We start from the raw sequence: 14,327 nt of genomic DNA on the forward strand, positions 1-14,327 counted from the left end.
CCCTGGACCCCTCCCAGGCATTCCCACTGCAAAAAGAAGGGCAGCTTTCATCCCGTGAATTTGTTGTGCTGAGCTTCAGACTCGGGTCCCAGTGGGACCATATTCTGTCTCGTATCTGGCTCCCCTGGCATGGCCAGCACTTGTGGGCATCAGTCATGGCAAAGCCAGCGATCATAGACAGCTCCTTCGCATTGCCCAGTGGGAGCCCCCCCGCGTGGGTCCGAGGCTGTCTGCATACCGCCTTCTCTTCCTGTCTGCCCTGTGCTGTGTCCACGCTTGTGAGTGCCCCAGCAGGTGTGAGATGACCAGGCAGACAGCTGAGGAGGTGACTCCCGCCTCTGAGCCCAGCCCCCATCTGCCTGCCCGGGTAAGGTGCTCACATGCAAGACAGGAGACTCCAGGGGAAGGACCGAGGGGCAGGTGGGTGAGAGAAGGCAGTGCCGGGGGAGGTGGCCTGAGCGACCCAGGAGGGGAGGCCCGCTGACGCCCTGGAGCAGGGTATTGGGCAGTGTTTCCACCACGGAACAGCTGCTGTGGTTGCTTCCTGAACTGCCCTGGAGACATGGAAAAGGCCGTTCACACCTTTGGCCAGATGCCCGATGGCCTTTCTGGGCAGTTCAGCTTCGGCAGGGCCCGGTTCCTGTCCAGAGGGGCTGCGTTGACCTGTGTGGTGGTCCTGGCACCCTCCTGGCCCGTGCGGGCATGGGGCCTTTGCTGCCCCCAGAGCCCCAGCAGGCTGCCCCTCACAGGAGCCGGGGGGAGAGGGGCTGGCGGCTGGGAAACCGCCTGCGCTCCACTTCCGACCAGGCTCTGCTGTCGGTTTGGAAAAGTCATTTCCAAACCTCCCGGCGCCTTAGGCCCCTCCGTGTGTTGATCCAGCGTCCTGGCCTTGCAGTGGCCCGCGGGGGTGGAGGGGGCAGGCCGCTGCAGGGGCCTGGCCTGGTGTGAGCGCAGTGGGCTGAGCCCGTTTGCCTTATATGACAGTAGCTGGGAAGGTTCCAGGGCTTTCTGCGTTCTCCTTTGTCCGCCTGTTTTGAGTTCCCGGGAGACCTCCCGGGTGGGGTCAACCTCCCAAGCCGCAGGCCTCGCCCCACTCCCAACCCTCCCTGCCCCCCACCCCTGCTTGCGCCCCGCGCAGTTGGGGTGGTGTTTGGGGTGAGTCTTGGCTTTTCCTCCTCTGTCCAGTAACTTCTCAGTGTAAAATTGAAAACCGGTCCTGTCTCCCTGTCTGTGTGTCCCAGTGGGAACTGAGAGGGCAGGGGACTGTGTTTAGAAGGCAGAGAAGGGCGGTGGGGATGAAAGGCAGTGGGCAGGCAGGGAACACTGCCCTCAGATGTGGGCTTCTTTCATCCATTCGCCCCCTCGATGCTCTTTCTAGTTCTTTTCTCTTTATTTTTCACTCCCGGACAACAGCTCTGTCCGCCTCTTCCCTCCTGGAACCAGCCCTGGCTCTGCCTGCACCCCCGTCCACGGTCGGCCCCTCCCCTCCCACTGTGGGCAAGAGCACTCCCGAAGGCTCGGGTTTGGGTTAATGAAGCCCAGATGCTGGACTTGTGACTCCCCCTGCAAGTTCGCCTTGTAGCAGCGGCTGGAGGGGCTGAAGGGTCCGTCTACCTCCCACTGTGCTCCAGCCCAGCTGCTGCAGCGCCGGGCTGCGGGGGGTGGGGGTGCGGACAGCTGGCGAACAGGTTCTGGCCCACAGTGCGCGGTGGTGGGCGGAGCCCAAGGAGACACGGGGTGGAGCTTCGGCTGTGGGGCGGGGCCCTGCCTGCCTTCACCCGCAGGAGGCTGGCACGGGGGACGCTGGATGAGGGGCTCTTGCTTTCTGTCTCTTGGCGGAGTCCAGATGGGATTGCCTTTCCCACGGACTCAGGTGGTCGGTGGGAACACTGGTGCGCTCTGCAGAGGGAACCGGGTTCAGGGAGGGTCCCGCCCTGCCTCATGGCAGCTCTTCCCAGTTCAGGATGGCTGATCCCTCTCAGGGAGGCCAGATACAACACAAAGATCACATGGGAGGAACTTATGCTAAGGAATTATTCCTTGTCTGTTGGATATTATTGTTCCTTATCTATAAGAAATTCAAATTTAACTGGGCATCGTATATTATCCTATAACTCCGGGCGATAATGAGGGACAGGGAGGCCGGCTTGCTGCCAGTCCACGGGGTCGCAGAGTTGGACACCACTTAGCGACTGAACAACCACCACCACCTGCATTTCTGTTGGCTAACTTGGGCGATCTTTACCCCATCCCGACCCCCGCCCCGCTGAACTTCTCCTTTAAGTAATCGCTTTACTGAACTGCAGCGTACAAACAGAACACCGACTCTAAGGGTGTGCTCAGCGAGTGAGTTTCTACAAGTCCAACACAAGCAGCACCCAGAACCAAAGAAGGGGATTCCCCGGCGGTCCAGTGGTTAGGGCTTATCACTTCACTGCTGGGCACAGGTTCAATCCCTGGTCAGGGAACTAAGATCCTGCAAGCCATGTGGTGCGACCAAAAAAAAAAAAACCCAAAGAGAAATAAAATGAAACGCGAACAGAACCTGCCCCCTACCAAGGATAGCAGGATCCCCGTTTTTGTACTTAATCATACACATGTAGTCTTTTGTAATGGCTTCTTCCAAACAGTGCTGTGAGGTCACCCATGCTGCTGGATGGAGTCCTGGCTCATCCATGGTTGTTGAGTGCTGCAGATGGAGTCCAGTCATCTGTCCATTGGTGGACTGACATTGCACGTCTGCCCCTCTGTTTTTTCCTACATCGTATCTATGTGCCAGGGAGGAGGACTACTGGATTGTGGGTGGGCATACGCACCCCTTCAGCTTGAGCAGGTCTTGCCCGGCAGGTGACCGAGGTGGGTGTACACATTTGTGTCCCCACCAGCTATATGGGAGTGTCCCCTGCTCTTTCTCACGTGTGCCCTTCTGGTATGGGGCACTGCTGCCTGATGCTGTTTTTTGTTTGTTTGTTTTAATCAAGAGCTTCTTGCATTGTTGATTCCTCTGATTTTCTTGAATAAGAATATAAACAAGGTGCCTGCTTCAGGTACTACCTGCTCAGCCCCATGGGAAGTTGGAGGAGGCCATTCCCACCTCCATCTCCCACCACCTAGGAGCTCCCCACCCCCACCACATGAGGCCAGGGTGGGCACAGGCCCTGGGAGAGTTGGAGGGGTGCCTTCAGCCCCGCTGAGGGGGGGCCAGGCTCAGTCCTGGCTCCCCCAAGTACTTCTTTGGGGAAATGTCATTTCCGAAGGCTGCCTGCAGCTTACCATCCCCATGTGTCACCCTTCTGTTTCTTGTGGGGTCCTTCCGGGTTGGGGGTGGGGGCGCCTCTGGGGTCCCTCCAGCAGTGCTGCCACTCGAGGGCATGTCTCCTCTACGGAGCTGGTTCTGACCCAAGTGTTTTCCACCATGTTCCTTCGGTTTTCTCCGGCTCTAGGACCTCACGTTTGCTTCCCCTGGTGATAGCTTTCTGTGGGAATTAGAGACTGTAGCCACATTAGAATCCATGTCAGGGGCTGACCTCTGCTGCCCGTGGGGGCCACAAATGTGTGGCAGTGTGAGGAAGCTGTAACCCCCCACCCCTCCTTCTGTTGCCCCTTCAGCCTCTCCTGGCCACTGCCACCCTAGTCCCGTCCTCTGGTCTCCACTCGCCTCTTCTCTCTCCTTTACTCACCCCAGCCCTCAGGGACCCTTGAAAGCCAGAGCCCGACTAAGTAAAAGATCTCTCTTGGTAAGTGTCACATTGCACTTGAAAAAATGTGGGTTATTTTCACTTATCTTTTGATACTGATTTCTAACATAATTCCACTGATAACAGACTCTATGATTTTAATACCTTTAGACCATGAAAATTTTGCACCTTGTTTTATGTCCCTGGATATGTTCCAGTATCTCCTAGTTAATAGTCTATGGAAACTTGAATAGAATTTGTATCCTACTTGTGTGAAAATTATGTAAATCTTAATTCTACTGAATTGGTTCTTGGTGCTTTTCAGGTCTACTGTATCCTTCTACTTTTCTGTATATCCATTCTATTAATTTTTGAGAATTTGATACTGAAACTACAATTAAAAATCTTAATTACTTAAAAACAATTGTAATACATAATGGTGGTGGTGGTAGTTTAGTCACTAAATCATGTCCGATTCTTTGCGAACCCATAGACTGTAGCCCGCCAGGCTCCTCTGTCTGTGGGATTCTCCAGGCAAGAATACTGGAGTGTGTTGCCATTTTCTTCTCCAGGGGATCTTCCCGACCCAGGCATCAAACCCTGGTCACCTGCGTTGCAGGTGGATTCTTTACTACTGAACTACCAGGAAAGCCCCAATATATTGTAGCTGCTGCTGCTACTGCTAAGTCGCTTCAGTTGTGTCCAACTCTGTGCGACCCTACAGACGTCAGCCCACCAGACTCTGTCCACAGGATTCTCCAGGCAAGAATACTAGAGTGGGTTGCCACTTCCTTCTCCAAATATATCGTGGAGCTATATGTAACTTTGTTCTGTATGTTCCAAGTCTCCTGTAAATGTGTTATCATATTTTAAAAATATGATTTAAAATAAATATAAAATATAATTTAAAAAATAGAGAAATCAGAGCCATAAACATTAGCATCTGAAATCCCCATTACAAGGCTTTACTCCAGAAGAGAGCCGGCACCCACTCCACTCTGAGGGAATCAGTCAGGACTGGCGCTAGACTTAGAAGCACAGCTCAGACTTGCTGAAGACGCAGAGGGGACTTTATTGGCTGAGCTACCTGACCCACTGACTGCATAGGTCTGGGGTTGGAGGCTTCAGGCAGGGAGGGCTCTATCTCTACTTGCTTCATCCTCCAGCCTCCCCAGCCCCTGCCCCAGCCCCACAGAGAGGCAGGGCAGCCACCAGTGACTGTAGAAGCCCTCCCAACAGATCAGTGGCCCTGCTGGAAGAGCATGCACTCTACTGGTCCCAGCCAAGGCCCCGAGGCCCCCTTGCAGTGGCTTGAACACGGGCTGGTGGGCCAGGCCCGGCTCACGTGCCCGCCTGGGAATCCAAATCTGGGTTGGGGGTGGGAGTGAGGGGGCTCTCCAAAGAAAAGTCACTGTATACTGGGTAGAAAAAAAACAACAGAATGTGGCCTCACCAGCCCCCGTCACCCACCTTCTACCACCTTCCATGGGCTGAAAGATCTTAACGCTGCAAAGGAAAAAAAAAAAGACGATGGTCTGTACAGAAGTGGTTGAATGGTATCTCTGTGTAGCACAGATCTATATAGAAAAAAACAACTAAGAAGGAAAACACTACTATGCTAGCCTCTGAAATCACCACCGTTTTTTCCATTAATTATTTTCTTTTTGCTTATTTTTAAACTTTCTCATCTGGCATGTTTTTTATGATTTCTAAAATAAATCATAAATGCTGGAAACCAAAGGAGAAAGCTAAAATTCCCCAGACAGGGGCTCTTCCCTGCTCACCTCTCAGTGAGTGTCCTACACTTCCCTGCCCACCCCCAGACCTTAACCCCCTCCCCCCCAGCAAGGTGCATCCCCTCAATCTCGCTCGCCCCTTCTCCACAGGCAGCTTCGAGGCCAGCTCAGCCTCCTGGTCATGGCACGGCTGCTGAACCAGCAAGAGAGGCTCCCTCTCTGGCAGGAGAAGGCCCGGGTAAGTGTTTGCCTCAGCATCCTCTGGGGGCTGGGGGAACCCGGCCAGTCTCTCCTGCCACTTTTCCTGAAGGTTGGGAGCCTCAGGCCAGGGGAGTTCAAGGTGGGTTTGCATTTTCTGCTCACACCCTTGCATCTTACAGTCACTTTCTGCATGGCGACTCTGTGCCAGCCACTGAGGATAAAGCAATGAGCTGGGAGCAGGTATTGCTTTTTTTAAAGCTGTGGTAAAATATACATAACATAAAATTTACTATTTTAACTTTCTTTTTTACTACCTTAACAGTTTTTGTGTGTGTGTGTACGTTAGTTACTCAGTCATGTCTAACTCTTTGTATCCCATGGGCTGCAGCCCTGCCAGAGTCCTCCGTCCATGGAATTTTCCAGCAAGAATACTGGAGTGGGTTGCCATTCTCTTCTTCAGAAGATCTTCCCGATGCAGGGATCGAACCCAGGTCTTCTGCACTGCAGGCAGATTCTTTTAACTGTCTGGGCCGCCAAGGAATATTTATTCATTTGGCTGCACCGGGCCTTAGTTGCGGATGCTGGATTTTTTTTTTTTCTCCAAACTTTAAACTTTTTATTTTGTATTGGGGTGTAGCCGATTAACAATGTTGTGATGGTTTCAGGTGAACAGCAAAGGGGCTCAGCCATGCATACAGATGTACCCATTATCTCCCAAGCCCCCTCCCATCCAGGCCGCCACATAACATTAAGCAGAGTTCCATGTGCTATGCAGTGGGTCCTTACTGGTTATCCATTTTAAGTATAGCACTGTGTGCAAATTCATCCCAAACTCCCTAACTGTCCCTTCCCCCCAACAGCTGCATGCAGGATCTTCAATTGCAACATGCAGGATCTAGTTCCCTAACCAGGGATTGAACCCAGGCCCTCTGCCTTGGGAGCTTGGAGTCTTAGCCACTTAGCACCAGGGAAGTCCCCATCTTAGCAGTTTTAAGTGCAGAGTTCTAACCATTCTGAAGGACCATTGTCCATCTCCCAAACAGAAACTCTGCACCTGCTGACCTCTGACTCCCATTCCCTCCTCCCTGGCCCTGGCATCTATGACATTTTATAGGTGGAAGAACAACACAGGAAAACGAATACGGCTGTGAACACTGCCCGCTCTCAGTGGCCCTTCTGCCCCGTGTCAGGCATGCTGGGCGCAGTAGGGGAGGAAGGGTCTTCTTTCCTCTTCCCTCTTCTCTCCAGAAAGCTCTGATTGCAACCTCCTTGCAGCAGAGAGCAGTAGTTTAGGGGCCCTGGAGGCAGTGTGGGTCACAACCAGCCCAGGAGGTGGGGTGGGGGAGGCCTGGGGGAGAGCTGAGAATGCTTTTCCCTGCCTCCAACCCCAGTAGCCTCCCTGGAACCCATGAGACTTGCCAGGGAGAGCTGAGCCGTCTAGCTCCACCTCATGAGCCAGGCGAGGCAGTCCCGGGGAAAGGCTGAGTCTGTAGTCACTAGAGGTGCACAAGGCAAGGCGGCATCACCCCTTGGCCAGAGTGCCGAGAGAATGTTCTGGACCCTCCTGGGGTGGGGTGGCCTAAGAGACCACAGTCGCAGTGCAGGAGCTTAAAAAGGGGACCGGTTGGGTGGGCTCATGCAAGTGGGCCCTGACTTTGCCCCGGCTGCCCCCTCTGCCTTTCACGCTTTTCCCCCAAGACTTAAAAGCTTGGTAAGAGCTTCTGGTCACTCCAGTTCCAGTTGAAGCATCACCTCCTCCAGGAAGCCTTTCCTGACCACCCAACCCAAAGTGCTCTGGCGTCAGCACCCTGTTTGTAAGCACTCATGGTGCTCACCGGCCTTCCCTGGTAGCTCGGCTGGTAAAGGATTCGCCTGCAAGAGACCTGGGTTCGATCCCTGGGTTGGGGAGATCCCCTGGAGAAGGGAATGGCAACCCACTCCAGTATTCTTGCTTGGAGAATTCCATGGCAGAGGAGCCTGGCGGGCTACAGTCCACGGGGTCGCAGAGAGTCGAACACGACTGAGCCACTAAGCACACACAGCACATGGTGCTCACCTCCTGAATTTTCTTTAATTTGTTCAGGGTCTATGTTACACACACAGACACACACAGACACACACACACCCAACAGCAGCTCCCTGAGTGCAAGGACCAAACGGTTTGTGCTCACTCTTGCTTGTCAGCTCCTAGCACAGTACCTCAGAACACACTCGTGGGCTGAGGGAACCCAGGGCTGAGTTCCAGGGTGTTCAAGGGATGGTTCCCCAGGCAGAGAGCTTGGGGAGGACAGTGAGGAGTTGAGGGGTGGCCTGCACACAGGGCCTGATGACAGAGCCTCTCTGCGAGAGAGGACGGAGGACCAGACAGGGGCAGGGCAGGCAGAGACGCAGTGGTCCCAGGAGGCCCCAGGCGACGGGGGCAGCCTAGTAGACAGGCACTGCAGGGCAGCCTCTGAACTCTGCAGAGAAGCAAGAGCCAGTGAGAGGCCAGAGTGCTGAGATGGGAAAAGGCAGGACCGGCTGCAGGTAGAGGGTGGGAGTAGCCACCTTCTGGCAGTACTTGGCAGCGACCAGGAAAACACAGGCTGGCTAGAGCATCAGGGCCAGGTCAAGGCTTGGGGTTTTGTTTTGATTTGTTTTTCGGCTGGAGCTTGTGCAGGGGAGGCTGTGGGAAGCGTGATGAAGGCCAGAGAGGGTGAGGAGAGTGGTGTGGGGGGAGCCGCTGGGGGTCTGGGCCTGGAGGGGACCCGCAGGGGAGGCAGGTGAGCAGAGCTGGCAGGGGAGGCATGCCTCTCTCAGGGTCCCAGCATGGGTGGGTCCCAGCTCCAGGGCCGTCCTGCCACACCAGTCACCCACCTGCCCGCATGCCCACCGTGCATTCCTGAAACCCCAGTGGTGCGCCTCTCGTGTGCCGGCCCCGCACCCAGAGATGACCTCAAAGGAGGGTCTGTGAGCAAGCCAGGCTGAGGACACCATGACTAATTCTGGCCCAGGCAGCCAAGTGGCTTCCAGAGATGTCCCGAACTAGGTCTTGAAGGATGAGTCAGCGCTTGTGCAGAGGAGCAGAGACCATCAGCAGGCGGGCAGTGCAGCGCATGCAGACGGGAGGGGAGGACAGACCGGCGGGGTCTGCCTCAGCCATCCCTCCCATGCGCTTCCCCGTCTGTCCTCCTTGCAAGCCCAGGGCTGCCGCGCGGCCTCCTCCCAGGTCTCCAGGCTGCAAGCGCTCCCCTTTCCAGTCGGGCCTGTCAGACGGTTCCTTAGGAGACACGCCTTCAAAGGCTCACCTCAAGCCCACAACCACCCACGTCCTGCCCACATGCCCCTTTCCCCACTTCTCCTTGAAGCCCTGGCTGCCAGGGCTGCCCAGGCCCTCCTCACAGGCCAGCCTGGTCGCCCTCTGCACACGGTTTTGTGCCCAGGGCACTTCTTCCTGTCCACCCATCACATCCCAACCAGAGTGGTGGCTCTAACGTGCCATGGAGCACAGCTGAGCCGCAGTGCCCTGTACAGGACTCACCTCTTGCAGTCCCAGGTGGTCGGGTCTGGTTCTGCTGTCCCCGTTTTGTTGCTGTTCAGTCGCTCAGTCATGTCCCACTCTTTGCAACCCCATGGACTGAGGAACACCAGGCTTCCCTGTCTTTCACCATCTGCTGCTGGACCTTACTCAAATTCATGTCCATTGAGTCAGTGATGCCATCCACGTTCACAGATAGGGAAACGGAAGCAGGTACAACTGGGACATTTCTCAGGGTCACGAGCTGGGAGAACCATGAAGCTAGGATGCAAAACCCAGGTGCCCTACCTCCAGAGTCTGCGCCCCGGACCCCTGCAGCCGTCTCTGCTTGTCCAGCCCCTTCCTCCTCGGCTCCCATTGTAGGGGCAGCCTGAACCATACCTGCTGCTTCATGCCGATGTGCCCAGCTGGTGCCTTGAACTTTGGTCCCAGACGGCAGACAGGAGGACAAGGGCCAGCCCTCCCACTGCCTTCATCCAGATACACGTGCTTGATTTTTGCTGCTGTTCTTCAGTCGCTAAGTCACGTGTGACTCTCTTGTGACCTCCATGGACTGTAGCTCTCCAGGCTCCTCTGTCCATGGGATTTCCCAGGCAAGAATACTGTAGTGGGTGGCCATTTCCTCCTCCGAGGGATCTTCCCAACTCAGAGATTGAATCTCTGTCTTGCTTGATAAACCTTAGCAGTTGATTCACCATGAAGGGAAGTTCAAGGGGTGAGAACTGGCTCACCAGAGGAGAGGATCTGGGGTGAGTGCCCAGGCAGGGGCTTTTGGGGCATTGCTGGGTAGGGGGAGCCCCCAGTGCCTGGATGGGTTGTGTTTCTGTCTGAGGCTGCAGCCCAAGGCCCCAGGAGCAGAAGCAGGTGCTGGAGAACTGAATCTGAGGGAGAGGACTTCTGTAGGTGGTCGGAATGCAACAACCCCAAGGCTTGCATCTTCCAGGAGAGTCTTAGGATCAAACTGCTTCTTTCTTGTTGTTCCTGCAAATCCTGAGAATATCCCAGAAAAAGCAGGGTTTGGATCCCAGGCACCAGTGTGCTCCAGACACAGCTCAGGGCGTGGAAGACAGCCCTGAACAGAGCTCAGTCCCTCCCTCCTAGAACTCAGTGGGAGACGGACACAGGCACCAAGGAAAAGCAAATCTTTGGCATTCCAGATGGTGCTAAGTGCTGTGGAGAAAAGCCCGATAAAGAGGAGAAGGGATGAGAAGGGAGTGTTGGGAGAAGACGCTGCTTTATAATAGTGAACAGGGAAGGGGACATCTGAGCATAGACCTGAAGAAGTCACACAGGTTTCTCGGGGGAGAAACATTCCAGCCTGAGGGAACAGCATGTGTAAAGGCACTGGGGCAGACAAAGGCCTCTTAGGTTAGAGAAAAAGAAAGGCCAGCATGGCTGGAGCAGAGGGCTGAGAGTGGAGTAAGAGGAGTTGAGGTCAGAGTGGTAAGTGGGGACTCAGGTGGGAGCTTGACTTCCATGCCAAAGTGGAGAGCCGCTGGAAGGTTTTGATAACAGGAGAGACATAACTTGATTTATGAAAATCTTTTTTTTTTTCATATAAAAATCTTTTACAATTACACTGGCTGCTGCAATGAGACTAGACTGTTAGGGTGGGGTGTGTGCATGCTGAGTCACTTCAGTCATGTCCAACTCCATGTCACTACATGGACTGTAGCCGCCAGTCTGTCCATGGAATTCTCCAGGCAGGAATACTGCAGTGAGTTGCCATGCTCTCCTCCAGGGGATCTTCCAGACCCAGGGATCGAACCTGCATCTCTTTTGTCTCTTGCATTGGCAGGTGGGTTCTTTACCACTAGCGCCCCTAGGGTGGAGTAGAAGGAGAAGGTTGCAGTAATCCTGGTAAGAGCTGCTGGCGATGTGGCCTGGGGAGATGGTGACAGAGGTGGTGAGCAGTGGTTAGGTTCTTGGTGTGTTTCCCAAGTACAGCCAGCGGAAAGTAGAATGTAAGAGAAAGGAGACATGGGGGGCTCCAGAACCTGTGCGACTGGAAGAATGGAGAAGCCCTTTACTAAGATAGGCAAGACACAGGCAAAACAGGTTTGGAGAGAAATCGGGGGTTTCTTTCTTATCCTAGGCCATCACTTGCAACACCATGAGCCTCTTTTGTCAAACCATGCCTTCCAGTCTGGAGTTTGGAAAATATAGGCTTCAAATGGCTGAAATCAAGGAAGACAAAGAGTTGCATCTACTGTGGAAAGATCAGCTGCAGACCTGTCCTCAGTTCAGTTCAGTCGCTCAGTCATGTCCGACTCCTTGTGACCCCATGAATCGCAGCAGGCCAGGCCTCCCTGTCCATCACCAACTCCCGGAGTTCACGCAAACTCATGTCCATCGAGTCGGTGATGCCATCCAGCCATCTCATTCTCTCATTCCCGTCTCCTCCCGCCCCCAATCCCTCCAAGCATCAGACGCTTTTCCAGTGAGTCAACTCGTCGCATGAGGTGGCCAAAGTATTAGAGTTTCAGCTTTAGCATCAGTCCTTCCAATGAACACCTAGGACTGATCTCCTTTAGAATGGACTGGTTGGATCTCCTTGCTGTCCAAGGGACTCTCAAGAGTCTTCTCCAACACCACAGTTCAAAAGGATCAATTCTTCAGTGATCAGCTTTCTTCACAGTCCAAACTCACATCCATACATGACCACTGGAAAATCCGTAGCCTTAACTAGACGGACCTTTGTTGGCAAAGTAATGTCTCTGCTTTTTAATATGCTATCTAAGTTGGTCATAACTTTCCTTCCAAGGAGTAAACGTCTTTTAATTTCACGGCTACAGTCAGCATCTGCAGTGATTTTGGAGTCCAAAAATATCAAGTCTCTTACTGTTTCCATTGTTTCCCCATCTATTTGCCATGAAGTGATGGGACCAGATGCCATGATCTTAGTTTTGTGAATGTTGAGCTTCAAGCCAACCTTTTCACTCTCCTCTTTCACTTTCATCAAGAGGCTTTTGAGTTCCTCTTCACTTTCTGCCATAAGGGTGGTGTCATCTGCATATCTGAGGTTATTGATATTTCTCCCAGCAATCTTGATTCCAGCTTGTGCTTCTTCCAGCCCAGCGTTCCTCATGATGTACTCTGCATATAAGTTAAATAAGCAGGGTGACAATATACAGCCTTGACGTACTCCTTTTCCTATTTGGAACCAGTCTGTTGTTCCATGTCCAGTTCTAACTGTTGCTTCCTGACCTGCATATAGGTTTCTCAAGAGGCAGGTCAGGTGGTCTGGTATTCCCATCTCTTTCAGAATTTTCCACAGTTTATTGTGATCCACACAGTTAAAGGCTTTGGCATAGTCAATAAAACAAATAGATGTTTTTCTGGAACTCTCTCACTTTTTCGACGATCCGATGGATGTTGGCAATTTGATCTCTTGTTCCTCTGCCTTTTCTAAATCTAGCTTGAACATCTGGAAGTTCACGGTTCACATGCTGCTGAAGCCTGGCTTGGAGAATTTTGAGCATGACTTTACTAGCGTGTGAGATGAGTACAATTGTGCGGTAGTTTGAGCATTCTTTGGCATTGCCTTTCTTTGGGATTAGAATGAAAACTGACCTTTCCCAGTCTGTGACCACTGCTGAGTTTTCCAAATTTGCTGGCATATTGAGTGCAGCACTTTCACAGCATCATCTTTTAGGATTTGAAATAGCTCAACTGGAATTCCATCACCTCCACTAACTTTGTAGTGATGCTTCCTAAGGCCCACTTGACTTCACGTTCCGGGATGTCTGGCTCTAGGTGAGTGATCACACCATCGTGATTATCTGGGTCATGAACATCTTTTTTGTATAATTCTTCTGTGTATTCTTGCCACCTCTTCTTAATATCTTCTGCTTCTGTTAGGTCCATACCATTTCTGTCCTTTATTGTGCCCATCTTTGCATGAAATATTCCCTCGGTATCTCTAATTTTCTTGAAGAGATCTCTAGTCGTTCCTATTCAACTGTTTTCCTCTATTTCTTTGCATTGATGTCTGAGGAAGGCTTTCTTATCTCTCCTTGCTATTCTTTGGAACTCTGCATTCAGATGCTTATATCTTTCCTTTTCTCCTTTGCCTTTTGCTTCTCTTCTTTTCATAGCTATTTGTAAGACCTCCTCAGACAACCGTTTTGCCTTTTTACATTTCTTTTTCTTGGGGATGATCTTGATCACTGCCTCCTGTCCAGTGTCAGAAGGTGCTAACTGCTTGGGAAACAAAAGTCATGCCTGGAAGGGGATGAGCAAGTGCAGGTGCTGTGGGCCCGTAGGATAGACGGGAGTGGGAGGCGGCAGAAGGCTGGAAGAAGGTAGGAGCAGCCATGCAGTGTCGAGTCAGAAGGTCCAGGCAGGGCACAGGCTCCAGGGAACAGCAGGGACATCTTGGGCCTTGCAGACACTTACGTTACTGAGTAGAGGATTTTTGCAGGAACTAGTTCCTGTGGGCTTAGTTTCTGATAAGTGAATATTGAAACTTCTGCAGCTCATAAAGGTCGGGTATCAACAGACATATGAATACGTTTCTGGTCAATAATGTGTTCAGGTCTTGGCCTTCTCCACTGAGCTAACAGAAGCAGCTGCCGGGGTCTGAGCGCAGGGGTGACCACTGTGTGGCAGTTGCCTGGCCTGGAACGGTCTGCCGCCTCTGGCCAGATGAACCACCGAGGCCAGTGGAGGCCTGCCTTTTTGGGTGATAGTTTGCTTCTTGCCCGGGGACGTCTGTCCTAAAGGGCTGAGTGTTTGCAGAGACAGCTCCCAGCAGTAGGGGTGGAGTGGGGATATGTGCTGGTCAGAGCCTGGTCCTACCGGGGACCCGCGCGGCCCAAATAAGTCCTCATCCCAGAGAAGGGTGTGTCTGCTGGAGAGGGAACGGCTGGGGCTGCCAGAGCTGGAAACAAAAGAGAATAAGCAATCAGAAGGCAGCAGCTTGCCACGCTGAGCAGAGCGAAGCTGTTTTCCTGGAGTGAGAGGAAAAATATGGGAGCAGCCAGCTGGCTGCCCTGTACTCCCCTGCCTGCCCCCGCCCCCGCCCAGGGTCCCGGCTAGGCAGAGCTGCCCGCCGGAGGGCTGCTTCTGGGGCTGTGGGCTGCTGAGCTCGCCCTGTGCGTGCACAGCTGTGAGCCCGGAGCAGGCAGGACTGTTTTGGAAACTATCCGCAGACTTGGAAGGCCTGAGCAAGGCCGCACAGCCCTGGTTTTGGTG

General features: G+C 53.2%; 1 protein-coding gene across 2 annotated transcripts in view; it reads left to right on the forward strand.

Moving 5' to 3' along the window:
* Positions 1-14,327, forward strand: part of FAM178B (family with sequence similarity 178 member B) — a 101,481-nt gene that overhangs the window by 65,724 nt on the left and 21,430 nt on the right. For both annotated transcript variants that reach the window (XM_088841660.1, XM_055401232.2), the window contains exon 12: positions 5,564-5,651. In XM_088841660.1, the coding sequence (XP_088697786.1) occupies positions 5,564-5,651 (88 nt within the window). The remainder of the gene's footprint in view (positions 1-5,563; positions 5,652-14,327) is intronic.

This window comes from Moschus berezovskii, chromosome 11 (genome assembly GCF_049115385.1).
Source record: "Moschus berezovskii isolate FMDL1 chromosome 11, NW_MosBer_1.0, whole genome shotgun sequence".
NCBI lineage: Eukaryota > Metazoa > Chordata > Mammalia > Artiodactyla > Moschidae > Moschus > Moschus berezovskii.